Source organism: Nematolebias whitei, chromosome 20 (genome assembly GCF_014905685.2).
Source record: "Nematolebias whitei isolate Nwh7 chromosome 20, NemWhi1, whole genome shotgun sequence".
Taxonomy (NCBI): domain Eukaryota; kingdom Metazoa; phylum Chordata; class Actinopteri; order Cyprinodontiformes; family Rivulidae; genus Nematolebias; species Nematolebias whitei.
Genome location: NC_056517.1, coordinates 33678733 through 33705450, shown reverse-complemented (window position 1 = coordinate 33705450; position 26718 = coordinate 33678733). Strand labels below are relative to the sequence as shown.

At 40.0% G+C, this 26718-nt stretch overlaps 2 protein-coding genes across 2 annotated transcripts in view; one reads left to right on the top strand and one right to left on the bottom strand.

Annotated features, from left to right (window-relative positions):
• arhgap29a (Rho GTPase activating protein 29a) overlaps positions 1 to 16777 on the bottom strand; it is a 44418-nt gene extending 27641 nt beyond the window's left edge. The window contains exon 1 of the mRNA XM_037694157.1: positions 16513 to 16777. Coding sequence (XP_037550085.1) covers positions 16513 to 16777 — 265 coding nt within the window. The remainder of the gene's footprint in view (positions 1 to 16512) is intronic.
• Positions 16778 to 20105: 3328 nt separating this feature from the next.
• The window catches only part of prkdc (protein kinase, DNA-activated, catalytic subunit), a 59971-nt gene continuing 53358 nt past the window's right edge, over positions 20106 to 26718 (top strand). The window contains exons 1-6 of the mRNA XM_037694155.1: positions 20106 to 20271; positions 23218 to 23294; positions 23362 to 23466; positions 24299 to 24373; positions 25063 to 25171; positions 25265 to 25377. Coding sequence (XP_037550083.1) covers positions 20106 to 20271; positions 23218 to 23294; positions 23362 to 23466; positions 24299 to 24373; positions 25063 to 25171; positions 25265 to 25377 — 645 coding nt within the window. The remainder of the gene's footprint in view (positions 20272 to 23217; positions 23295 to 23361; positions 23467 to 24298; positions 24374 to 25062; positions 25172 to 25264; positions 25378 to 26718) is intronic.

The following is a 26718-nucleotide window of genomic DNA, read 5'->3' as shown; positions in this document are numbered from 1 at the left end:
GAAATCCTAGACAGTTTTCTACCACCAGAACAAGTCCCTGACAACAAGCCATGTTTCTTATAACTTCTTTAAAAAATCTCCACGGGACCTGGAGAGTCCCATCTTTCTCTATAGCAACCACCCTCATTCATCTTCATCACTTGCCACATCCAGTTCCTTTCAGTCCAGAGGACCTGGTGAGTTTTTCATCCAGTAGGACTCTTGTGGTTTTGTTTCACTGCCCAACTCAACATGGGGCAGGAAACGGGCCAGTGTGCTTCTGGCACAAACCACCCACCCAACTCTACGTCTGTGCAATCAGAAAACTCAAACTTGAAAAAAGAAGGCAAAATCAGGTGGAGTCTCCACCTCTAGTCACATCATGAGACAAATCATTACAAAAAACACGTATGTGTTGGAAAAACCCAAACGCACCACGATTAAGCTTATGAGAGTTCACTATAGAGCTGCTTAAACACTTGAGCCAATAATTAGGCTAACTGTTTATTTACGGACTAATTTTTGAATCTACAGAAAACACAAATGACCATAAATCACTCTCACGTAGACTTGTAAGTTTAATATTACTGCCTAGCCATTGAATCGTGGCACCTGAAGGAACCAAGGTGAAGATTTATTATTGCCCACGAGGCAGAGGGGTCTTCCTTTGCAAATCTCAGGGGGCTTTGATCGTCAGCGGTGGCCAGTTGGCCCGTTTGAAAATCCTAAAAGGAGGATAATTAGCAAGTCATTATGGCTGCGTCCACCAGCACAGCAGGAGATGGGATAATGTACAGAGACTGATTATTTAACCCCTTAACTACCATTAAGGGTGGCACACAAAAGGAGGAAGACTTGTTCCCACCACGGACAGCCTGACTTGGTATAAAAGCATCTTTCAGCGGATGAAAAAACACAATATGAGAAGTTACAGCTTTCAAAAAAATGTGTGGATGTATTTTTTCCTCCACATCCATTTCTCCTCTTGCCCATAAACAGTAAGACTGTCTGCATCACGGGCCTGCCACGTGAGGCGTTTAAGGAACAGCAACTGCTGCTTCTTCTTCAAGAAAACTTGTAGCTTGAGTGCTTTTTAGCGAGCAGTAGAGGGATTCTGAGGAACACAAAAGCAGGAGTTTGGCGAGTATGGGAATCAGAGAAAGAGGATGGAGGCTGCGGACTGTCCTTTGGGATTCATCCTAAATTTACCCCCCCCTGCACCCCACCATCCCTGCTCCAGCGGGGGTTATGAAATGAGGAGGGAGCAAGCGGCATTCCTTGGCATAATAAGCCCCCGGTGAATGAAGGCTACATGGGGATCAGACTCTGATCCTGATGAGGAGGAGGCCTGCCAGCAAAGCATTGGCAGGTTTTTACTCCGTTAGCGTCATGGAAACCCGACATTCCAGCCTCTTGTTTGGGAGCTGGGACGGGAGACGTGGGAGCAAGGGGTCGCGGGGGATCCTGAATGAAAACACCGCCGGATCGTCCGCCATTGAGATGACCAATCAGAACCAAAATGTCCCACTGGAGATACACTCAGCTACTACCACTCCAAGTTTTAGCTCAATTTGTGCCAACTCGACTGAATTACAGCCAACTCTGTGTTCGTCGAGGTCAAGAAGCTGTGGCTAAACTTAATCACCTTTAGACAGTTGTCCCTGCAGTGGGCTTGGTAACTATAATTAAAAAATGGTGGCGATTAAAGTTTTGGAAGCAACTTAAACTGAAAAAGAAAAAATGTCTGAAACAAAAACGAGCTAAAAAAAGAACAGAAAACTTTCAGATCATGGTTATCAGCAAAAAATATTTAAAGGAAAACCATGTTTTATGTTTATTTAATGTTTTTAGATAACAACCGGTCTGTTTCATTTGTTTCACTTGATGACACAATAAATTATATCTGACATGCTGTTGTAAATCACTGCACATAAACGTTAAATATAAGTTAAAACGTCTTGGAAATGCTTAGAGGTAGCACTTGCTATCAATTATAAAAAAAGACGCAACTGAGTTTGATATTGTTGAGAGACAACCCTGAAGGCTGTGTACTGTAATATTTAAAGACTAACTTTATTTCACATCTTTACTTCAGGAGAACTATTTAAGGCACAAATAGGAAACAATCGATTCAGTTATTATTTGTTATAAATAAGTTTAGATGTGGCCAAAGGGCTGCTGGGTATAATTTGCTGTATTAGCATGTAATGCTAAGTTTAGAGATGCACAATTTTGGATTTTTGGCCAATATCTGATATGCTGATAAGTTAAAATGTATTTGGCCGATAACCGATACCAATACCGATATCACTTTTTCCTAGACCTAGTTACAGAGACTACACAGCTTTCTCTGCTGTGGAATTAAAATACTACATTATTCTGCATGGTCTTTGTCAATTTGGCCTGCTACCAAATTTATTTATATATATATATATATATATATATATATATATATATATATATATATAAAGAGTGCCTTTTATATCAGCAAGTTATTTTGATGGAATAGCCAATGTCCGATATTTAACTTTATCGCTAATATCGGCCGATACAGATACCATACCGACCGTACCGATAACATCGTGCTTCCCTAGTTAAGTTTTAAATGTAATTGTTTCACCAAATTTATCTCAGTTTCAAACTGTTTAAGCCCAGCTGATTAGTTGTGCCAGTTTTATTCTCTTAACTTCAATAGAACACATTTAGACACTAGGACGCTCTGACTCGTTTATTTTTTGACTCTCTACCCGGTGCCGGTTGCAACAATTCTTCAAACGTACCCATTTTTACCAGACTGTAAATATCATAGAATCACTGAGCGTTCCTGATCAGTATCAGGGTTAAAATGTTAAAAACAATGATTGGGATGTGCCTATTTTTTTTTTAACTCTTTGCAAAGTCACGTCGACGGGTGGCCGATGCAAGCTTCAACACCCCCACTCCCAACCATGGTTCCAGTGGTCGGTGGTCCTGCCCCACCTCTGCCGACGGATCAGACAGATTAGCAGATTACACGCAGCTGCTAAAAGGCAGACCTCTGTGATCAAACTGAAACGTTCCCCATATTTTAACCTTTGAAGCCATTCCCCCCCGACTGCAGGCACAAAGATCTGAGGGCTGGACCTTCCACCTAATGGGGGGGGCTTTTGTTGTTACCTCACTGGAAGCAGCTGCTTTTGTCAGGCTTGTTGACTTGAATTTAGCAAGGTTTAATTTGCGTTGGGTTAAAACTCTAACTCCAAACCTGAAACTTCAAAAACCTTAGCATAATAACGAGACACACAGTGAGGAGTGAAGAGTTTGAGCCCCACTCTTTTATTTCTCCTTGGAGCTGTCTGTCATCATGAGGAAAGACAGGCAACCTTTCTGTCTAGATGCTCCCCCCATCCCACCATACACACACATCGCCACCCACTGTTGATGCAAAGCTCTGAAGCTGGCATTCCAGCTATGCTTCCTTTAAAAGAAGCTCCAAAATCCCCCCACCGTGCAACCTCCAGCTGGCAGCCAAAACATTCAGGCATTTGGCTAAAGGTCCATTCCCAAAGATGTGGGAAGATCGGCACAACAAGAGCACAAACTGTCCTTTTTCTGCACACCTGTCAGGAGGTGAGAGGGCTGGCTTCATTGGCACACAAATACAGAAAAAAGGCTTATTATAAACTAAAAAATCCACCTTTTTCCTGATGCACCACTGCATGAGCACTAATGAGCGTTCTATGTGGACTTTTGTACTGCATGAAGACATATTTGTAATACCTGCAAAGGACTGAAGTTTTACACTTTAACAACCAGCTGTCACTTAAACATGCAGCATAAACACAGTACTGCAGCTATAATTTACAAGCTGGTTGACAAACATACATAAAGCTCTAGTTGCAATAACAGTTAAGCTGTAATCTGCCATTCATAGTTGCAACAAAATGACTAAGAAATATGCAAAACTAACATGTTTAACAGTAAATTGCTTTTTCCTCAAAGCTCTTGTGTGATCGGTTAGCGCTCTGCGTTGTGAAGGACTCTCAGCTACTACCTCGCCAAATTTTAGCTCAATATCTGGAACGGTGACTAAGTTATAGGCATTTTTGTGTTTTTTAAGGTAGGTGTCCCAACCCTAGTCTTTGAGGAACACCATCCTGCATGTTTTAGTCGTTTCTCTGCTCCGACACACCTGATTTTAATGAATGGGTAATTAACAGGCTTCTGCAGAACATGAGGAAATAATTAAATCACTGAATCAGGTGTGTTGGAGCAGGGAAACAGCTAAAACATGCAGGATGGTGTTCCTCAGGGACCAGGGTTGGGAACCATGAGTTCGTTTGGCTGCAGAATAGTCTGAATGTTTCTGAATCGTTCTCACAGCTGAGATCCATTTTTCTTCCGTTTGTTTTTCGACAAGCAAATCGTTCCGCAGTTTTTGTGCTATTTCAACAATCCAAGAATCAAAACGTTCGGCTCATTCAGGACATTCCTGCGCTGACTTTTGGCATTTGTGAAATTTTTACTTTTTTTGAAATATTTAGCTTTGTTGGCCATGCCTTTCTAATTGAAAATAACTGAAGGTCTCTTCACAAAGCACTTTGATAACAGTTTATCTGTTTTAAATTGTGCTCTACAAATAAAGATGACTTGACTTGACTTTGAGCTGTTTACAATATTTTACTGCTCATTTCATCTTTTGTTCAAGTTCAGCTTCTTCCTGCTAATTTTAGCTTATTTCAACTTTTTTTTTTTGCCAATTTCAGCTTTTTTCTGCTTTTCCAGCTACTTTTTAGATATTGTTCTGCTAATTTTAGCCTTTTTCTGACATTTTTAAAAAATTTGTTTTAATAATTTCATAATTTTGAGCCTCTTCAGTTACTTGTTTCCCAATTTCAGCTTTTTTTTTTGCTCATTCCAAAGTTTACATTTTGCTAATTTCATATTTTTTGTAATCTATTTAGCCTCTCTCTGCCTATTTCAGCAAACAGTGGTCCCTCGCTACTTCGCGGTTCGACCTCTGCAGACTCGCTCTTTCAAGGTTTTTCAAAGTAAGAGTGGGCATGACACACATTTGGCTGATTGATGGGTGAGCCACATGGGCGGCATGGATTGTTTATTTAAAATAAATTATTTTAAATGATTTAGCACCTGTTGCACCTTTGTGAAGCCCACAGGTGCAGGGAGAAGCTCCCTCTGCAGCCTGTCATGATCACCTCTCTGCCACGCCCACATTTCTCCTCCGGCTGCAGCAGCTACATGAAGCCCTTTGCTGTCCAGATGCACCGATCGACTTTCGTCTTCCAACTTATAATTAAAAGCATGTCACATCGTAAAATCGTCATAATCACAAAATATAGAAGTGTTATAAGTTATTTTTAATTATTTTAGAACTTCTATGGTCAGTTGTTACAGTGTAATTGTAAGGGGTTAACCCTTTGCTGCCTGCTGCGCTTCTCTTCTCTACAATTTAAATTTAAATACTGTAATAGTTTAAATAATTGTTTATTGACACAGAAGGTGGGAGATTGGGAGCGAAACTTGAACTTGGACTACTGTATCCCTACTTCATGGTTTTTCATTTATCGCAGGGGGCGTGGTCCTCTTAACCCTGTGATAAACAAGGGACTACTGCATACTGCTACATTTCTGCCCTATTTAGCTTTTTATGCACATTTCTGCTGCTTTCAGCAAATATCAGCTGTTCAAATTCAACTCATATTAACAGTTTAGCAGAGAAACCTTTTCAGCTGGCTTCAGCAAACATCACCGAGCAATAAACATTCACACGGAGCGTTCACGTGAAACGACATTCCTCTAGTTAGTAGTTACTTTATTGTTGTGCACGTTCTTTTACTCTAAACTCTAAATAAATACAAACATAATTTGCATTTTTAGGTTAATATTTTAGACAACAGAGGCGGTGTAGCGGGATAAATCTGCTAAATAAATGCTTCTTTGTTTAATTCCGATGACCTTTAATCCTGAACAGGGACAAATTAAGGGGATCTTTAAGCCTATTAGGATCTTTTTAGACGTTTTAACCCCAGAGGGTAAAGGGGAGGGCCTATAAACACCAAGTTGCTTAAATCCATCCTATTTTTGTTCTTAAAACTAGATTTCCACTCAACTGAGAAAACAAATGATCTTTTAAAGCATCCTGATTACTTCAGCGTTACATCAATAATAAATACAGAGCGCCGTGTGAACGCGCCAGAAGTTTTCCCATGTTTCCACAAACCCTGGGCTCTCAGGGGCAGTGTGGGAATCCTGGAGCGTAACCTTAGTGTGCCGCAGACATCGGCAGCCTCCCGGGACAAAGATAGAGCCCAGAAACATAAATCTCTCCGGGAGGGGAGAAAAGGAAGGAGACACAAAACGACGGGGAGCTCCTTGGTGAAAACGTCTCGGCCGGCCTTTAAACCCAACGTGTGGGCTTCCTGTACTCGCAGGAAGTGAAGGTACGTTGGCGGCTGTGCTGCTCATTAGGGTCGTTTCGTGCTTTGTTCAGGAGATAAACGGACCTGCCATATGCCACAACAGAACTCACTTTAATCTGAGACAAACGGGGGTGGGGGGCACAGACATTATCCGAGCGTTAAAACTGGGATAACCGGGAACAATTAGGCTAAATAGGCTAATATAATAAACCCTGAAAGGCTTGATTAACAAGATGACTTGTTATCACCTGCAGATAAAAGGAGCGAGGAGTTTCCGCCCGTGTTTGTGTGTGTCAGCAAAATATCTCATTCACCACTTCAAACCAATTCAAGATGGCTGCCAAAAAGTGGCTCAATTTTACAGATGCCGTTCTAAAATGCGGTGTGGTAGTAGCCGAGAGACGGTCCCATCACAAACGCTAAGCTCGTCTCTTTGAACGAGACCTTTGCTCAGAACATTTAAAATTTCTATTACTATTCCATGAAAATGTGCACCACCTTCCACCAAATCGTGATTTTTATCCTTATAATTACAGAAAAACAGCATCTAAAAATGAATATAAACACCTCTAAGTTTTATTTTTCATGATTTTGAGCGTGTAGACGCTTAAAATATTTGCCTTAAAAGCAACGTGAACAAACAATGAACGGGGTCAGCCACATTCAAGATGGCTGCTACAGCCAGCTGAAATAAATTTTTTTAAAAATCTACAAAAATGGCTGTAACTCTGACAACTTTACACACATTAAGCTGAAATTTAAAATTGCGTATCCTGTTATTTCTCAAATTTGACCAAAACAGCTGGAACTCCATCGACTCTCAACCAAAGATGGTTTAAGTTCAATCTCAGCGACGAACGCAAGTCCGGATTTTTAGAAGACCTTTCGAAGCAGGATATGTAAGAAAGAAGAAAGTCTCCTGGTCCTCTCCTCAGGATGATTTAGAGAGACTTTAAGCAGCTGATCAGTAACATAAAAGCCATAAAAGGAACGGTTTGGAGGGAAGAAAAGCCCTCGCTGGGCCGCGGCGGTGGATCCCAGACGCAGTGGGATAAAGTGACTAAACAAAGCTTAGCTGCAGCCATTAGGAAAGTCTGGAACGATCTGAGAAAAAGCCCAAGTGAGGCTAATTTTAGGTTGGTATTTCACAAGGGGTGATTTAGGATTCGACTCGCTGAAGTGGAGCTGAGGGGTTTCCTCTGTGGACTCCGGAGAAGAAACGCTTTCCCACAGAACATTCAGACGAGCTCCACAAAGAGAAAACGCTGTTTTTACACCAAAACAAAACCGGCCTTTAAATCAACACGGGCCGTCTTCAACGCGAGTTACGTCATGTTTCTGAGTGTGCATGTATTTTAGTGTAGGATGCTTATACAACACCTGTCTTATCAGGTGCGTTAATCATTAAAAATCAAAACCACACTGATTAACTCAAGGACTCTGACAGCTGACAAAGGAGCGAACTGCCCATTTTTTACATGTTGACATAAAAATATGCACATATAAAGAAATATATGTTAAGTTTTCTCATTATATCTTGTTTTTATCAATCAGAGTAAACGGTTTAAGAGATGTATTATTTCTTAAATCTTACATTTTCCAGACAGAAAAGCTCTGCAGAGAGCGGTGAAGGCTGCACTGTTGGAGTCGGCCTCCCCACCATCACAGACATCTACACCTCCAGATGCAGGAAGAGGGCCGCCTGCATCATGAAGGACCCCACTCACCCAGCACACACACTTTTTGCCCCGCTACCCTCAGGCAGAGGGTTGCAGTGCACTAGAACCACTAGACCGAGGAACAGCTTCTACCTTGAAGCTGTTAGACTCATAAATCTCTAACTAGGAAAATCACTGTAATTCCACTTTAACTGGTGACATATCAGTGCTGCTGATTATCTCATGCTGCTGTATTCATTCATACTTACTATATCTGCTCACGACAGACTCAGGCTGCTGTTGATATGCCAAATTGTTTTACATTATTAGTGTTTAGCTTATATCTTATATCTTTTAGCGTATCGTTTGGCGCTTGTTTAGCGTATACCTTAGTGCATATCTTCGATCCTTATACACCGTTTCTTTTTATACTTTATATTTTTGCTAGTTTTAGGTGTAACTGGGATCTTGAGTACATACTTTTTTTCCACCTCATGTACCACATGTGATGCGAATGACAATAAACGTGAACTTTAACCACCTTTTTATTGATTTAAATCCATGAAAGTTCGAACAGCTGCAATCATGTCACTTTAAAATGACAAAAGAAAACACAAAAATAACGTGGATAACATAAATTCAAGCAGACTATGGAGCAGTGAAAACTAGAGGAGTTCGACTGAAAGAGCGAGCTGCGGAAACTCTCAGGACATTAGAGTGAAACTCTTTAGCATGTTTTTTTTTATTTGTTGTTTTCAAAGCTGCTCACATTGATAAATATACCTGTACAACGTGTTGGTGATGGGGAGAACTGAGCAGCTCTTTTCCTCTCCACTCCAACAGATTAACGGGAGGTTCAAATGTTACTTTTTCAGCTTTCTAGTCGACGAATTGTGCCGAGAACTATTCGTTAAGTGTTCTGTTTTAAACTAACTGAAACAAAAGGTACACTGGCGTCCCTCGTTGCTGAGGGATTTGCTTATATATATATATATATATATAAGGTGGTGACCATCTTGGATTTTGACATGGCAACTCAATTTTCAATAGTGATCTTGTTTAGGCCTAGATACAGGCACACACAAAAATGGACGTCTGTACTTTGCTTATTTTTCAAGTTATCCAGCTCACAACATGGACGCATGAACAGAGGGTAATTCCAGTTCAATTAATGCACAACAGTCTCTTCCTCTCAGCACGCAGCTGCAGAGCCTACAAGGTAAATGGACTGTACTTATATAGCACCTTTCTATCTTAAGATACTCAAAGCGCTTTACACTACAATCTGTGCCTCATTTACCCATTCATACGGCACTCTACTAGATCTCTACAAAGCTAAATCATTCTAAAGAGACTAATCAGAGCTTTATCACATTCATACACTGATGAGACACATCGGAGGCAACGAGGGGATCAGTGTCTTGCCCAGAAACACTTCAGCATTTGACTGCTGGTGGATTCGAACCCCCAACTCTTGCATTGGAGGACGATTGTTCTAACCACTCAGCCACAGCCGCCCCTAAGGTAGCGGGGGAAACTGGTCCTAGTGCCTGACATGTTTCTATAAACCAGTGGTTCCCAATCCTGGTCCCTGAGGAACACCACGCTGCACATTTTAGCTGTTTTCCTGATGCAACACACCTGAATCAGTGATATAATTACTTCCTCAAGTTCTGCCGAAGCCTGTTAATCACCAGATCATTCAAATCAGGTGTGTCAAAGCAGGGAAACAGCTAAAACATGTAAGATGGTGTTCCTCAAGGACCAGGGTTAGGAACCCTGATAATAAACTGATAAAAGTTGCAACTTGATGTTTTAAGCTCATGAGATCTCAAGGCACCCTTTCTGATCAGTGTTATTTTTTTTTTATTTTTTTTTGGGTCGCAATAACAAAAAGGAATAAAACGCAGAGCTAGCAGAGTAAGCTGATGTTATAAAATAGACAAAAAAGTTTAATTGGTAGAGAATAAAAACACTAAAGAAGTAGTAAAAATCTTCAACTCGACGCTGATGGTAGTTGAGTTCAGCAGGAATCAAAAAATTATTATATAAAACAACTGATGAAATTATTATATATTTTGCTAACAAACTGACACATAAACAGACATGGACAGTAAGAGGTTCTTCAGCCTTTACCCTCCGGTGGTGGGCTTTCATAAGGTGCATCACGCTCAACAAATCAGATTTCCTGGCGGTAACACCCTGATCTCTGCTCAGCAGTTGAACCGATCATTGTTGCAATTTTCATTCCTCCACAGCTGACACATTCGGCTGATTGTCATTCTGCTCAGAGCAATGAAAACACTGATGACACACCTGACAGATGAAGATGTGCCGCAACAACAACACTCCTGTTCCTGAAATAGATCGCAACACCAACACTGACCTTTGGCTGATCCTCTGGAAAACACCTACACGAACCCGAGAAAGATCTAAACCAAGCAGCAGGAATAAAAATGTTTAAAAATTAACATTGTTTAAAGTTAGTGTCTTTCGCGTCAGACGCATTTGTAATGTGTGTGTGTGTGTGTGGGGGGGGTCTTCCCCCATAAAAACATGAATAAAGTATTTGTCATGTAAATGGGCTGTTTAACATCTACGTTTACCCACATAAGTAAACACTTGATTCAATAACTATTTTAGAGAGTAACAAGGAGTAGCCTGACCAACAGCTCTCCTTGTGTGAACAGAGTATCATTTCCAAACATCTTATCTATCCTGCATGTTTTAGTTCTTTCCCTGCTCCAACACACCTGTTTCAGTGATTTAATTACTTCCTCAAGTCCTGCAGACACCTGTTAATCACCCATTCATTCAGATCAGGTGTGTTGGAACAGAGAAGCAACTAAAACATGCAAGATGGTGTTCCTCAAGGACCAGGGTTGGGTACCACTGGAATAGAGCACGCTCCGCTTCTCTCACGCATCCTAATCCCCCCACCCCCCCACCCCTGTCATCAACTGCCATCACTAACTTGGCACTTAGCTATCACGCAAAGCAGAGGTGTGTCCCCCTCCTCCCCCTGTGAGCGCCCTGCCAAGGCAGATGACTGAGGAGAAACGCTGCAGTGGTGTGGAAAACCTGGAGTGGATTTTTTGTGGTTTGAGTATTCTCCTATTAATCAAGTGGAATGGATTTGTTCACGAAGAATTAGAAAGTGCTGGGTGAACTATTATTTCATGGTAAATGTGGGGGGGTCCGAAATAATATATTTTAAATGTGTATGAATGTGTGTGTGTGTGTGTGTGGGGGGGGGGGGGCACACACAGATCCCATTCACATATAATTGATGTGACGCCTATGGTTAATGTTAATAACAGAGAAACATAAAAGGTGGAACTCTGAAGTGTGGCTCCCAGATCGTTCATGGGGGTTATCACTAAATTATGACAGAAGAAACAGTTCCAAATCCGCTTATCTGCTAAATAAACACTCAGAATAAGGAGCAGCAGCCGAGGTGGGAAACAAAATAATATGCACGGCCAAGAATGCAGTTTTGCAAGTCTTGCACTTGAAAATAGACCCATTACTTTCTAAAGCTGGCTACTCCAACACATCCACGACTCGCTGGTAGCTAACACTCATTTCAGACAAACTTCTGCTGAAAATCATTTATTTATGGTGCGAATAACAGAAAAGTGTTTTCAAAGATAAAGTACTGCAACAAGAACAAGCTTATATTCATTTTTTTTCTTTCAGAAATTTATATTTGATGCAAAAACCCTGTTATTTGATCCCAGCTGTCTTACTGTGCTCTCCACCAGTTTTTATTAGGAGGCGGTTGTGGGAATATTTTACTGCTCCTCGTGCAAAAATCAATCAGCTTTGATGACTTCTGACCATCCATCGTCCTCTGGATCACAATCCAGAGGTTTTCAATGGGGTTCAGGTCTGGATGCACACCTGAACCCTCTGCAAGAAAAACAAAAACCAAACCCTTTATTTATTCATTTTATTTTTTTATTGTGTGAATGTTTATGAAGCGTTCACACTATTGTGATCCATTTTTCATCTGTACATTTTTCTGCACCGTTTTCATTCCACAGTTTTTGTCCGAATCAACAAATCATGAATCAAAACGTTCAGCTCTTTCAGAACAATCTTGTTATGACTTTTGGTATCGGTGCAACTTTAGCTTTTTGACATATTTAGCCTTTTCTGCCACTTTTCCTCATAGATAATGAATTTAGTTCATTTTCCATCCTTCATATCTTTAGACCTGTTTACAACCGTTTACTGCTCCTTTCACATTTTGTTCTGGTTCAGCTTTTTTAAACTTTTTTCCAGCTACTTTCAGCTGTTTTCTCATCCTTTAAGATTTTTTTCAGCTAACTACAAAACTGTTATGCTTCTAACTTCTTTCTGATAATTTCAGCTTTTTATGCTCCTTTCAGCTTATTCTGCTGTGTCAGCTACTATTTAGCTGTTTTATGCTAATTTGAGCTTTTTTGACTAATTCCACATTTATTGCAATCATTTCAACTTTTGTCAGCCTAATTCAGCAAAAATGTGCTCTTTCCAAGTCCTTCTGGTAATTTCAGCTTCTTTCTGCTTTTTTTAAGCTATTTTTCAGCAGTTTCTTGCTAATTTCATCTTTTTTTCTGATAATTTCTGCTTCTTTCAACAAAAATGTATTCTTTCTTCTTTCTTATGAGTATGTTCCAACTTTTCAGCTACCTTTTTAGAATTTTTGGGGGCTAATTTCAGCTGTTTTCAGATAAATTCAAGTTTATTGTGGTAAGTTCTGCTACTTTCAGCCCAATTAACTTCTTTATGCTAATTTCAGCTTGTTCTGCTCCTTTCAACTTTTTCCTGTTAGTTTCAGCTTTTTCCACTCTTTCAGCTACTATTTAGCTCTTTTGATGTCAATTTTAGCATTTTCAGCTAATTTGACATGTTTTAGCTCATTTCAGTTACTTCCTTCTGACTTTTCAGCTATTTTTTTGCTAATTTCAGCTAGGCTTGTTCTTCCATTTCAGCTACTGTCCAGAATGTATTTTAGCTAATTTCAGCTGTTTTTTCAGCAAGTTCTTCTACAATAAACATTCACACTGCATTTTTGCAGGAAATGCAATTTCTCCAGTTCCAGTTACTTTGAGCTCATGCCGCTGGTCCTGGTTCATTATTAGGATCTGGTTCAGGTGGTCACCTGATCAGTACCTTGTTAAGTAGCATGAGGCGTGCTTGTGATGGAATGGCTGTCATACGTGTAGAAATACTTTAATAATAATTATTATTTCATTTGTTCCAGAGCTGTGTGTATGGTTACAATCTTGATTGCTTTTGCTGTATTGCCCAGTGATCTTTTCCCAGACAGAAGCGAAAACCTAAATTCAGCCGTTTGTCCCCAACAACTGAAGCATCCCGGTGAAAATGTGTCCATTTAAGGATAATGCTTCACTAGAAAAATAAAACATGGAGTATAACTCCCAGGGGACCAATCCTGCAGCCTTAAAGTATCCCTGACTTGGGAAAGAAACATTTTGTTCAAAGATAGCAGAAGCATGCTGGTCTGGAGATGCGACCCCCCCCCACCCCCACCCCCACCAGGACAATGGGTGTCAGTCTCACATCACTGACTGTGAATGAAGCCTCTGTTGGAGGATTCAGGACCCTGAGTTCTGACTGCGCGCTCTGTCAGGCTGGGAAACAAAAACTAAACTTTTAGAGTAACGGGTTTTGAACTATTGTGATGTTCTTCACAAACAATACGGTCATAAATCAGAGAAACGCACCGACTCCCAACCGTCCTGAAACTCAAAGCTTCGCAACGAGAGCCTCAAACTGTCCTGGCCCCACCCAGAAAATAAAAGTTAAAGACTTAAGAGACTCGCTGCTTGAAAAGGAAAGTGGACCGACGGGCAGAATTAGGATTTCGAGCGCGGATCACAAACCGGTTCCTCAACAACATGCAGCGGAGCCAAATCGTATAATTCATATACAGTAGCCCAGGGGTGACCAACACTTACAAAAGGGGGCCAAAATTACAACCTTTTTCAAACTAAGGGCCAATTTCAGAAACTACATGAACTCAAATCAGATGCCCGGCATCTTTTCTTGGTCACACGCTCCTCAACAAGAGTTTGATTGGTCTCATTTGATGTTTTCTGTTGTGCTTTCGACATCATAATCAAAGATTACTGAAAAAATTCAAGAGATAGAAGTCTTTTACGTTTCACTTATCATCTTGGGGGCCAGAGAAGAAGTCAACGAGGGCCACGTTTGGCCCCCGGGCCTTGAGTTTGACACATATGCAGCAGCCCTTCGCTACTTTGCGGTTCGTTTTTCAAAATAAGATTGGACATGACACACAACTGGCTGAATGATGGATGAGCCGCACGATCAGCACGGAATTTTTATTTAAAATAAATTACTTCATTATTAAATTACTTAAATTATTTAGCACCTGCTGCGCCTCTGCGCAGCCCACACTGCAGGACAAACTTCCTGCTGCAGCCGATCAGCTGTTCTTGTGCAGAAAGGAGAAGTGGGCGTGGCCAAAAACGCTTGCAGGTGGCTGAGAGCAGCGGAGGCAGAGAGCTGAAATCACAACAGGACATCCAGTGCTCTTTTAGAGCGTTTAGAACCATTGATTTAAAATAATGCAGTAGTATGGGAAGAGTTTAAAATGCCTTATACACACACACACACACACACACCGGTATATATAAATACTAAAATAAACTATTACTTACTACTTGTACTACTATCCCTACTTCTTTTTTCACTCATCACGGGGCTTTAGGGTACGGATCCCCCGCGATAAATGAGGGACTACTGTATATAAAAGTCATTTAATAACATTATTTATCCAAGGATCCAGCAGATAGCTCGGAGTCTTCACTTCGTCACAGTCGCCCGTCCTGAGCAAGCACAAAGGCAACAGTGGAAAGGAAAAACTCCCTTTTAACAGGAAGAACCCTCCAGCAGAACTCGGTTTAAATGCTAACTTCAGCTCGTCAGGCTCTTAAAAAGAGCCGAACAGCTGAGGAGTGGTAACAAATAAAGCCGAAACACTTCAGAACAAGAAATAAATCTCAAAGCACCTGTTGAGTGTTTTAGCACACACTTGGCTCTGGTTAGTTATTCTCAGTACTTGTGATTAAATCAAAATTTCAGCCATTATTGTGTTTTGAACCATTCTGCCATGATTGCTTCAGAGGAGCTGACGAGGGAGAGGGCGAGCCCCAGAAACCATCTTATCACCCGCAAACTGGTTTTTTTTCCACTACAGGAGTGTGATATTTGTGGGACTCCAGTTTGTTTGCGGCTCCTCGGACTGAAGAAGTCCTTTGGATGAAGGATGAAACATCTCAGGTCATCTTCACGGTTTCTTATTTTTTGCTGACTGAACATTGGTACCTGGATTATTGAGCATGAACTTTGGTCTTTATCGTAAACGTAACCATAAATAAATTTGTTTTTATTTTAAAAAAAGAGCTGATTACAAACTGGTTTTAAATCTTTTCTAATAAAATCTTAAATCAGTCAACATGCTTGCTTGTGTTCTCTCAGTCTCCTTATAGCTGTGCATTAAAATTTAAATAAATTAAAGCTGCTTTTTTATTTTTTTTTACGTTGTTTGGCTGTGGAGGCCATCTTGAACCCGAATGACTCTAAAAGTTTATGAGAAATTATTATTTCCTGCAAGATTTAACCAAATAAGTCCAGTAATTCATGAAAGAGTTTGGTAACAACACAAGCAATATGAGCAGACGATGATAAAACGTGGAAAAAAGAGACTTTTAACTCATTTAGAGCTTCGTTATCGAGTCTGAAGAGTGACCAAACGTGGGTTGTAAGCAGCCGCATAAAAAGTCAATCGCAGCAGCAGCAGCAGACGTGGACCTGTCATCAGTTCTGCCTTTTATCACCATCTGAAAACTCATAAATATGATTTACTTTATGGTTTGTCGACAGCTATGACTCGATCTCCACGGGTTTATCAATGCGACAAATTAAAGGTCTGGGGTGTTTTGCTGAAACGTGCACTGACTTTGACTTTACCGGAGACAAGAACTCAAATAAAGTGAGATAACACGGGTTGACTGACCGACGGGTCGAGGCCCCGGGATTCTGCTGGAAAACTCTTCAACTGTTCTCCCAAACCGAGCCACAAGATCCGACTTTATCAGGAAGAGTGAATGGTTTGTGGTTTGTCTGTTAGCAAAATATCTCATGCACGATACTAGGAGTTATTTGAGTATAAAGCAGAAAGGACATGGGGTTGTTTTGCTGCTAAGCCCACATCCCGTGTTGTGGAAACAAATTCTTCACAGGTTCTCTTCAATGGCACTTTGAAAACATCACAAGCCCAGAAACGACTCGTGGGTCGGACCTGGGTTTGAACAACCGGGCCGCACCTCTGTAAACGGTTATTAAAGCTGTGAGAACGAGACGTGTCGGCCGGGTCACACCAGCACCAGAACAAGCTGGTGGTCCAATTATCAACCCACCTTTAGAGTTGAACACCTCTTTGAGCTGCAGGAGCACATCGGCAAACCTGCGCACGTCGCTGACCAGCTGCATGATGTAGTGTGGGTCGGCTGTGGGGGCGTCGGTGCTGTCCGGGCTGACGGAACCGCTCTTGCTGACCCTGGCAGATCCTCCCGAACCCAAGCTGGAGCTGGAGAGCCGAGAGCCCAGAGAGGGTTTAGTTGCACTGACACCACCGCCACCCGATCCTCCACCAGAACTCTGGCGCAGCATCGCCGCCAGCATGCCTTCTGGGTCCCGCGGGCCCCGGGTCTGAACGTCAGGGTTCCTTCGTTCACTGCATGAAGAACTCTACGGAGCAGAGAGCAGAACCTTAATTCTGACCAGATCCAGCTGCAACTTCATGACATCATTACCTGTTCATGGCTAACACACATCAACAAGTGAGGTCACAAACAGGTGACACATTTCCTGGAACAGAAGCTTAAAATATAGTATTTAAGTAATCTGCTGACAAAATCCAACCCTCTTTTTCCTCTTAAATTCACAATAAGGAGTAAAACACCATACATATAGTAATGCTTATAAACATATTTATATGTGTATGTCAATTTTTCATCTAAAGAGTCAAATTAAAGCTCAGGGTTTGATTGTTTTTTTGCTTTTTAACACTTAAAATGTAACCTATACCCCTCTGCACGCTTCCAAGTCAAAATCAACGTGAAACTTCTATCGAAATATCCGAAATTTTAATTATTTGTGCTTCATTCAACAGTAAAATCACTTCGATTTTTATCACGTTCAATGTAAAATATTTATTAAAGTTCAATAGTTAATTCGGCTCTAAAAAAATTTAAAAAAGAGCTTTCAGTGAACTTAAATGTCCACTTTTCTTACGGTTTAATTACCCATAGCGGAGCAGAAACACACTAATCTGTTTGTTTATGACACACAAAGTTCATAAGAGTTCGCTCAACTCGTGTGTAAATGACAGAAAAGGTCAGATTTTTTTATTTTTTTATTTAAAGAACAAAAAAAAAGTTTTATTGTGAACGTTTTGCGCAGTTTTAACTTTGTTTTGAACGCGGACGAACTGCAGCGGAGGGAAGTTTTAAGCTAGTAGCAGAAATAACTCACCTGCCGTTGGACCTTTAAACATCGCCGAAAATGTATATCTTAAAAAAAATAAAAGATTAAAATTATTTAGATCCGACGGTCCAAAAAGAAAAATGATAAATGATCCCACAAACTCCGCTCGTTCGCCGTCCCGCTCCCTTCTCCATGTGACGTCAACTGCAGCTTGTGATGACCGTGTCTCTGTGCACGCGCTGAGGAATGTTTCCGTGGAGCCTCCTCCAGGAACAGGTAGCTGCCTGAAGCGCTGCGCTGCCGAGCATGCGCAGTAGAGCCGCACACTTCCTGTTCAGCCTTTCAGAGTCAGAGTCAGAGTCAGAGTCAGAGTCAGAGTTTCTTTATTGTCATTCGCACCTCATGTGGTACATGTGGTGGAGCGAAATTATGTACACAGGGTCCCAGTTACATCCAACAATAAAAAAAAAAATATAACCAAAATATAATATAATTCAAAATATAACCTGACGAGGAAAATCAGGTGATTCGAAAATAAAATGTTGGCAGACCAGAATTCAGAATCTATATTAAATAAATTAGCTTGAAACGGTTTCCAAATGAATATTTAGTTTTAACTGATTGTCATCTGTATAAAATCATGACAATCAAATTGACAAATGACAATTAAATATAGGCTGAGCGCTGCTCTTTGTATAATTTTCAACAGCAACAGTTGCTGGTAAAAGTTTCCGCCATTTTTCAATTTAATCGTAAACAGCTTAAAAGTTCATAAACCGCTGTGCTTGAGGGTTTTATGTTGAAATTTTTTTTACTACTTCCGAAACTGAATATTTTAACTTTACTAAAAATGAAACGTCCAATTTAACTCAAATTTTTTGTTGTTGTTGTTGGTATTTTTGGTTTGTTGTTTACATTAAATATTTCTAAAGCTGTGATTGTATGCATAAAACTCTTGAAATTCATTTAGTTTTTACAAAAATGGTCTTTGTCGAGACAGACAGCAGCTTTAAATAAATCACAACACTTATATCACAAAATCCTTAAACATAATGTTAAACCTTTAAACACCGAAAACTAAGAGAAGTCAGATGTATGTGTAAAAGTAATATAAATTTAAATAAAACGTTACCTAGTTTTAAAAAATATATTCCCTCTATTATGTGGAAAGTTTAGGAAATTAAGGAACATTATTTAAATTAAAAAAAACTAAATAAATAAAACATCTTAATTGTGTTCATATAAAACGTACGACTCATTTTGTTCTCATCACTGATCATCTTCTATTTATTTATAATAAAAATAAAATATAATAAAGTTTCTGCCTAGATTTAATTTAAGAACTTTGCGGCGTTGCACGACTGCCCTCTGCTGGTGAGTCTTGTGTAGTGCAGCTTGTGTTCAATGTGGTATTGACCTGTAATCAGCTGTTTGTTTAAGGTCAATTTTAATAATTTCACACTACTTGTGCTATATTGTAAGAAATATTTATTTTTGCAAGCAGATCCCACAGATTAATCTTTTTTTGAAGGCTCTGAAAGCTATTACTAGAAGAATATCAGACATGAAATTTAGATCAGATTTATCAAGTAATAAATCACACACACACACAAACGTTTCTTTTCCTAAAGAAAATTCAGATATTTAATTTCAGGCTGATTACGCGCAAGGGATTTACAATTTAAAACAAAATACATGAGTTCAAAGTGTGACTAGATGCTTCAAATCCATACATTTCCTTTGTGTGTTAGTATTTAATTTGACATACAACAATATTTTCCCACACGAAAAGATAAACCTGGAGCCTGCTTCTTTTTTTTTTTTTTCTTTAAATAAATGAACCAATTTGTCTTCATATGAATCAGGCTTGATTGTCTTTATTCTCAGATTCTATCGACTGTTTCGCTTCTATTTTCGGTCAAATACATTCAATTTAATCAATATGCCAACAAAAATACAATTTGATACTAATGCATAATAATAATAATAATAATGAGCGTTAGGCATTGTAGATTTAATTTAGCACATCACAGTCCTATACATTTTTTAATAATAATAATAAATAAATAAAACATGAAAACATTTTATTATTTATGTGATTCTCATTATGACCACTAGAGGGAGACATTTACCCAAACTTGCCTATTAAACGCTTCCATTTCCGGTTGTAACTTCAAAGTAAGTTTGTGTTTGAAAATTGATTGGTCTGCGTCAAGACTCACCGATATATGTAACTGTAGAATCAAAGTAATAAAGACTCTGGAATTATTTATTATAACGGGTTAATGTTTTTGTTACGTCCAAAGTTTAAATCTCTGCTTGATTTTGTTTAAATATTTTATTCTGAAATGTTCCCAGGCTGCATCCTGTCCTCGTTCTTCCGGGTGTTGCATTCAATTGTTAATATGCGCGCTGGAAACTTGAAAACCCGTTTTTCGGCTACTTCGGACAGAGAACCAAAGCTGTGGTTTTAGCTGAAGTGAAGCGGTCTTGCGAGTTTTAGATCCAACTCGGTTCGGCAGTCATGTCCTCCCAGAGCAGCAGCGCCGCTTCGGGGATCCAAGGACTTCTTCTGAAAGTTCACGAGTCACTTTCAGACACAGACTTACGCTCCGCAGCTTTGAAATGTCACGATATCATCGGTGATTTGGGACAAGAGTGCATGCTAACATCCACCGAAACTGACCTCGGTAAGACGCAGTTCACTTATAAACCTCGCCAAACTCCATTTAAAAAAATGACGATTTTAATTCAGAAGCGTTTCTGTTGGGAACTAGCGATGAAACACACGGAAGAAAAGGTGCTCTGTGGATCTAAAGTGTGGCTCATCAATTCGTCTTACAGAAATCACTTCAAACTTTGAACATCAGTTAGCTCAGTGGCTGCTTAATCCCTGATCATCAGCCCTCCACCACCGTGCTTCACAGTTGACATGCTGTGTTTGCTTCAGTTTTTGATCTTGGTTTGGATTTGATCCTTGAGTTTTGTGGTTCTTTCAGATTAAATTTAAACCTAATCCATGCTGCCATGTTGTTTTTAGAGTTAAGAGGCACTTTGACCTTTGACCCTTCCCAGATTTATGTGCACCAACAGTTGATCTCCTCTGAGGTTGTTGCTGATGTCTTTCAGGGCGATGAAGGGTGGGTTCCAATTTATTGTTGAATCTCTGATTCAGGAGGGGCAGTGGGGCTTGAATCTGGTTGTGGACCAGATCTTTACTCTTGTGGAGTTCCTAAGGGGGTCATTGGAGTTTGGTTCTTCGGTCTGATTGTGTTTTATGGATCTGAAGAAGGTTTATAACCATGTTCCTTGAGGCACTTTGTGGAGGGTGTATGAGGGTTCTTGGGTTGAGAGAGCAGAGCTGTCTGGTCCCTGTAAAACCAAAGTTCTGCATCCTCAACTCAAAGTTGAGCTCGTTCCCACTCAGATCCTGTTTGTGGTCCTCAGAACCTCAAGGCTCAGTCGAGGAGAGGATGGGGTCTTGTTTTGGAACCTCAGGGTCTTGTGTCTGCTTTTTGCAGATGATGTGGCTCCTGTGGCATCTTCAAGCCACGACCTTCGGCGTATGCTGGGCCAGTCTTAGGTCACGGTTCTGAAACGGGGAAAAGGGTGGAATGTTCGTTTTGGGTCTGGAATGAGTCTTTTCCCCAAGGAGGAGCGAGTATGTGCAAGTCTTGTTCACCAGTGATGACAGGATGGAGCAGGAGCCTTCGTCTACAGTAATGAGGACGTTGCTCTGGTCTGTCTGGCTGAAGAAGCAGCTGAGCTGACGGTCAAAGCTCCTGATTTACTGGTCCGTATACATTGCTACCTGCACTTACGCTCGTGAGGTTTGGATCAAGACCCAAAGAACAAGATCCTGGATACACGCAGCCTTACAGCTGAGGCGAGGAGCTCCGTCCTCCCGGGGGAGCTCGGTCTGGAGCCTTTGCTCCTCCACAACGAAAGGAGTCGGATGAGGTGGTTCAGACTGGAATGCATCTGGGATGCCTCCACTTGGAGGCACAGACACCCAAAGGCAAACCCTTTGGGTGTGGAAGGGAATATATACTTCCTGGAAGGAATACATTAGTGTCATCGGCAAACACGTTTGTGTGAATGCTTGTGAAGCATTCACACTGTAGTGATCCATCCATCCATCCATCCATCCATCCATCCATCATCTTCCGCTTATTCCGAAGTCAGGTCGCGGAGGCAGCAGCTTGAGCAGGGAAGCCCAGACATCTCTTTCCACAGCCTCCTCTTCCAGCTCTTCTGGGAGGATTCCAAGGCGTTCCCAGGCCAACCAAGAGACATCGTCTCTCCAGTGTGTCCTGGGTCTTCCCCGGGGTCTCCTCCCAGTTGGACATGTCTGAAGCACCTCCCTAGGGAGGAGTCCAGGGAGCATCCTTACCAGATGCCTGAACCACCTCAACTGGCTCCTCTGGACTTCAGTGATCCATTTTTCTAAAATGTTTTTCGGCATCTTTGTTCCACACTTTTTGGTCTGTTTCAACAAATGATAAATCAAAACATTCGGCTCATTCAGGAGAAGGGTGCTGTGACTTTTGGTATTGGTGCAACTTTAGCTTTTAGAAATATTTAGTCTTTTCTGCCACTTTTTTTCTGAAATGAATTGAGCTCATTTTACATCCTTCAAATCTTTAGATGTGTTTACAACCTTTCACTGCTCCTTTCACATTTTGTTCTGCTTCAGCTTCTTTCAGCTTCCTTGTGCAAACTTAAACCTTTTCCAGCTATTTTCAGCTGTTCTTTCAGCTGTTTTGTGCTTGTTTCAGGATCTCTCTGCTAACTACAACATTTTGTGCTTCTTCTAACTTATCCCTGCTCATTTCATCTTGTTATTCTCCCTTCAGATTATTCCTGCAAATTTCAACTTTTTCTGCTGTTTCAGCTACTATTTAGCTGTTTTTATGTTAGTTTTAGCTTTTACAGCTAATTCCAGATTTGTTGCACTCATTTAAACTTTTTTAGCCTAATTCAGCAAAAATGTGCTCTCTCCACTTCCTTCTTGTAATTTAAGCTTCTTTCTGCTGTTTTAGCTACTTTTCAGCTGGTTTTATACTAATGTCAGCTTTTTTTTTTTTTAGATTTCCACTTTTTTGTTCTCATTTCTGCTTCTTTCAGCCTAATAAGTCAGCCATGTTATTTCTGCTTTCTTATGCTAATTTAAGGTTGTTCTACTTTTTCAGCTAGCTTTTTAGCATATTTTAGCTAATTTAAGCTGTTTTCAGATAAATTTAAGTTTTTCATGGTAATTTCTGCTACTTTCAGCCTACCTAAATTATTTCTGCTAATTTCAACTTGTTATGCTCCTTTCAGCTTATTTCTGCTAGTTTCGGTTATTCCAGCTACTGTTTAGCCATTTTTATGCTAATATTAGCTTTTTCAGCTAATTTCACATTTTGCACTCATTTCAACTTTTGAGTTCTTTCTTTCTTCTACTGATTTATGTTTGTTCTTCCATTTCAGCTACATCTCAGCATGTTGTTAGCTAATTTCAGCTGTTTTTCAGCAATAAGCATTCACACAGGAAATGCAATTTCTCTTGTTGTAGTATGTCCAGAACAAATATTTTTAAAGGTTGTGGTGCTGTCAGATGTACACCAAATGTAAAAATTTAACTTCTGATCTAGCTTTGCAGGCATCTCTGTTGTTCTCCAAGGATCATGGACTCCTCAGCTTCCTCAGGAAGTCCCTGTCCTTCGATGAGGTAAGAGTAAATAATCCCGTCGTCAAGTGATACGTTCAAACATCTAAAACTATATATGTATTTCCAGCTGCGGGACACCCGGGTGGAAATCTTGCAGTTTCTGGAGAAGTTTTTGGACAAGCTGTCACCGAGAGTCAGAGGTTGGGAGAAGTCCTACGCCACCGACATACGAGTAAGACGACTGACTAAACACGTGGCTCCGCCTAGGCCTGTCACGATAAACAATAAATCAATTAATCGCATGATAAATGAAAATCATCTACCTCATTTTCATTTATCGGCTTTATCGTTTCTTCGAGTCTCTCTCTCTTTCTACTGAAGACACTGGATGACAAAAGTCTCAACTCCGGTGCTCTTCACTGACCCCTCCCTTTCTCTTTAAAATCCGTTGTAACGTCCAAAATCGTGTTTTTTGGATCGTTAAAAGCAGCTAAGCTGAAAAGCTAAGCTACAAGCTAACAGGCTGACCTCGGAGAAAAAAAACCTCTGTCTTGTCGAAGCTCCAAAATTCACAGTTGAAACCCGTGCCTTCGTGTAAAAAGTTGTTTTTCTCTGCAAAAAGAAGCTGAGAACTTGTTTACTTGTTTTTTTATTTTATTTTATTAAAAGCTTTGTGTGACAAATGCTATGCTAAAGAGCTTAAACCACACCGAGCGTCCGCCATTTTGAGAACCAAAGAGGGACAGCCCACATCATGTCAAGGGGCCTCCCTCCCATTTTTCTTAGAGACACGCTGCTCGCTCCCTCACGCTATCCATCCTTCGGTTCAAACAGTCTTATACTGCCATCCGGTGGTCAAAAAAGGTACAACACACAAAATAAAATTAACCAACATTTCTTCTTAAATTTGACTAATAATTACTAATTATTGTCAGATTTCAAACAATATTATCGTTTATCGCAATAATTTCTGAGACAATTAATCGCCCAGCAAAATTTGTTATCCTAACAGGCCTAGCTCCGCCCTCTATTTACACAATGTTTTATTTGTTTTTGTTCCGCAGGACGTGTGCATGGTTGTGTACACGAAGGAGAAACTGGCCAAATGTCGAACGCCGCTGCTGGAGCTCCTTATAAAGGTTATCAAAGTGTTTTTTTTTTTTTTTTTGTTCTTAGACCGGATGAAGGAAACAGAATGACCGTTTGTTTTACTTCTGCTAATATCAGAGCTCTTCGTTTGTTTTGAAAAGTCAAAAAGTTGGTTTTAGTAATATCCCGACCTGGGAATGTATGGAAAAACATTACCAGATTAAAAAAAGCAAAGTTTAATTTGAGATTTTTTTTTAATGCTGCTCAGACAAGCTGAACATTTTTCACGACATCCCAGAGTTTAAGGTTTTGGTCAGTAATATTTTCATTTTTGAGTTTCTAATTGAAAACCTTTAAACCTCACATGGGCAACGTACGGCCCGGGGGCCAGAAGTGGCCCTCTGATTATCTCCATCCGGTCCCCCATGTCCTTAAATACAAACAAATCAAAAATAATAATTTTATTGAAACAAACTCTTCATTAAACATCTAAAATGTTTACACGTAACTTGTCCAAACAGGAAATGGAAGAAAAATCCTGGAAATGTTTACAAATACTCTGATTGTAAGAATACATTTTTAAATTTAATACGCAGCCCTTTGATTATACGTCTATGAATCCTTCTGGAGTAATATGCAGATGGGACTGTAAAGCCTACATTACTTCCAATATTAATATTTTGCATGATATAGGGCTAAATAAATATTAATTTTTGGTTTGTTGTGGACATCTCCGCAGGTTCTCCAAATGACGAAGGCGTCCAGCGTCGCTGCAGATTTCCGAATCGGTGAAATATTCAACAAATTTTACAGCGAGCTTTGCCAGAAGAGCAAGTTGCCAGACTCGGGTGAGTCCGCTCGTTGGTCCGAAGTGTCACGTCTAACGCTTTTATTCGGCTCGTACCGATTTGAATTGATCTGGATTGTGCCTTTCACCACAGTTCTGGGTAAGATCTATGAGCTGTTGGGAGTTCTTGCAGAAGTTCATCCAAGTGAGATGGTCAACAACTCGGACAAGCTGTACAGGGCTTACGTCGGGGAGCTCAAAGACCAGGTGTGGCCCACAGAATCGTGTCTCTGGTCCTAATTTAACCCCAACCCCGTTCATTTACACATAAATGTCACAATTTTAATTTGCTTTGTGATTTCTAGATTATTTGTAATCTGAAGTTTCTTGCTTTCAATGTGCTTGTTTATATCGACTTCCTGTTTTATTTTGTAGCACTGTTTCCTGTTGGGTTTGCTCCCTGTTCAAACCTGAGCTCTGTTGCATCGATTACCTGCTTCAGCTGTTTTCTGTTGGACGTCTGTGCTTTGTCTTTGACTTCATGCCTGGTTCTGTTCCTGTGCGTGTACGCGTTTGATTTTCTGAAGCACCTTTTGTGTATTAAAGACAGTTTTTGGTTTTTGTCCAGTTTTCAGGCTAGCTAAAAGTAGCATAATTTTAGCTAACGCATAACTAAAAGTAGAGATACACTAGCTTATCGTTAGGTCGTACTCAAAGTAGCAAAAGGCTAGCTTATTTCATGTTAAGACTAAAACATAGCCGGTGTACTGATCAAAATTTAAAAGAAAACTAGAAAAATCACATTTTCTGTAAAGATGAGGTGTGAATGCAGAGTTGTTGAATCACTTTGCTGAAATTTACTACAATAGCTGAAACTGAACTGTCAAAGCTAAAAGAAGCATACATTTAGATAAAAGCTAAAATGAGTAAAACACTGGCTGCAAAAAAGCTAAACTATCTTGAAGTCAAAAATAATAAATGTTAGATAAAAGTTTAAAGCAAATCCTACCTAAAAACAGCAAGAGATTATCTAAAAAAAAAAAAGCTAGCTTAAAGCTAAAGTTACAAAAGGCAAGATGAAAGCTAAAGTAATGCAAGTCTAGCTAAAAGCAGCTAAGTGGTGGTAATAGGAACAAAAAGCTAAATAAAACGCAAAAGTAGCAAACCTAATTAAGTGAAGTAAAAGGTTAGCTAAAGTAGCATTAATTTCTAAAAGTACCAAATGTTTGACTAAAAGCTTAAGTAACAATAGGTTAACTAAACCTAAAAGCAAAGTTCTAGCTAAAAGTAGCAAAATGGTGGTAAAAGGAACAAAATGCTAATTAAAACCCCAAAGAAGCAAAAAAATAAACAACCTAAATTAAGTAAACGGTTAGCTAAAAGTTGCATTAAGCTAGCTAATTTATAAAAGTAGCAAAAGGTTGACTAAAAGCTTATGTAACAATAGATTAAACCTAAAAGTAGCAAAAGTTTGTCTAAGAACTTAAGTAATAGGTTAACTAAATTTAAAAGTAGCAGAATTCTAGCTAAAAGTAGCAAAAATTTGGCTAAGAGCTTAAGTAATAATAGGTTAACTAAACCTAAATGTAACTAAAGACTAGCCTAAAG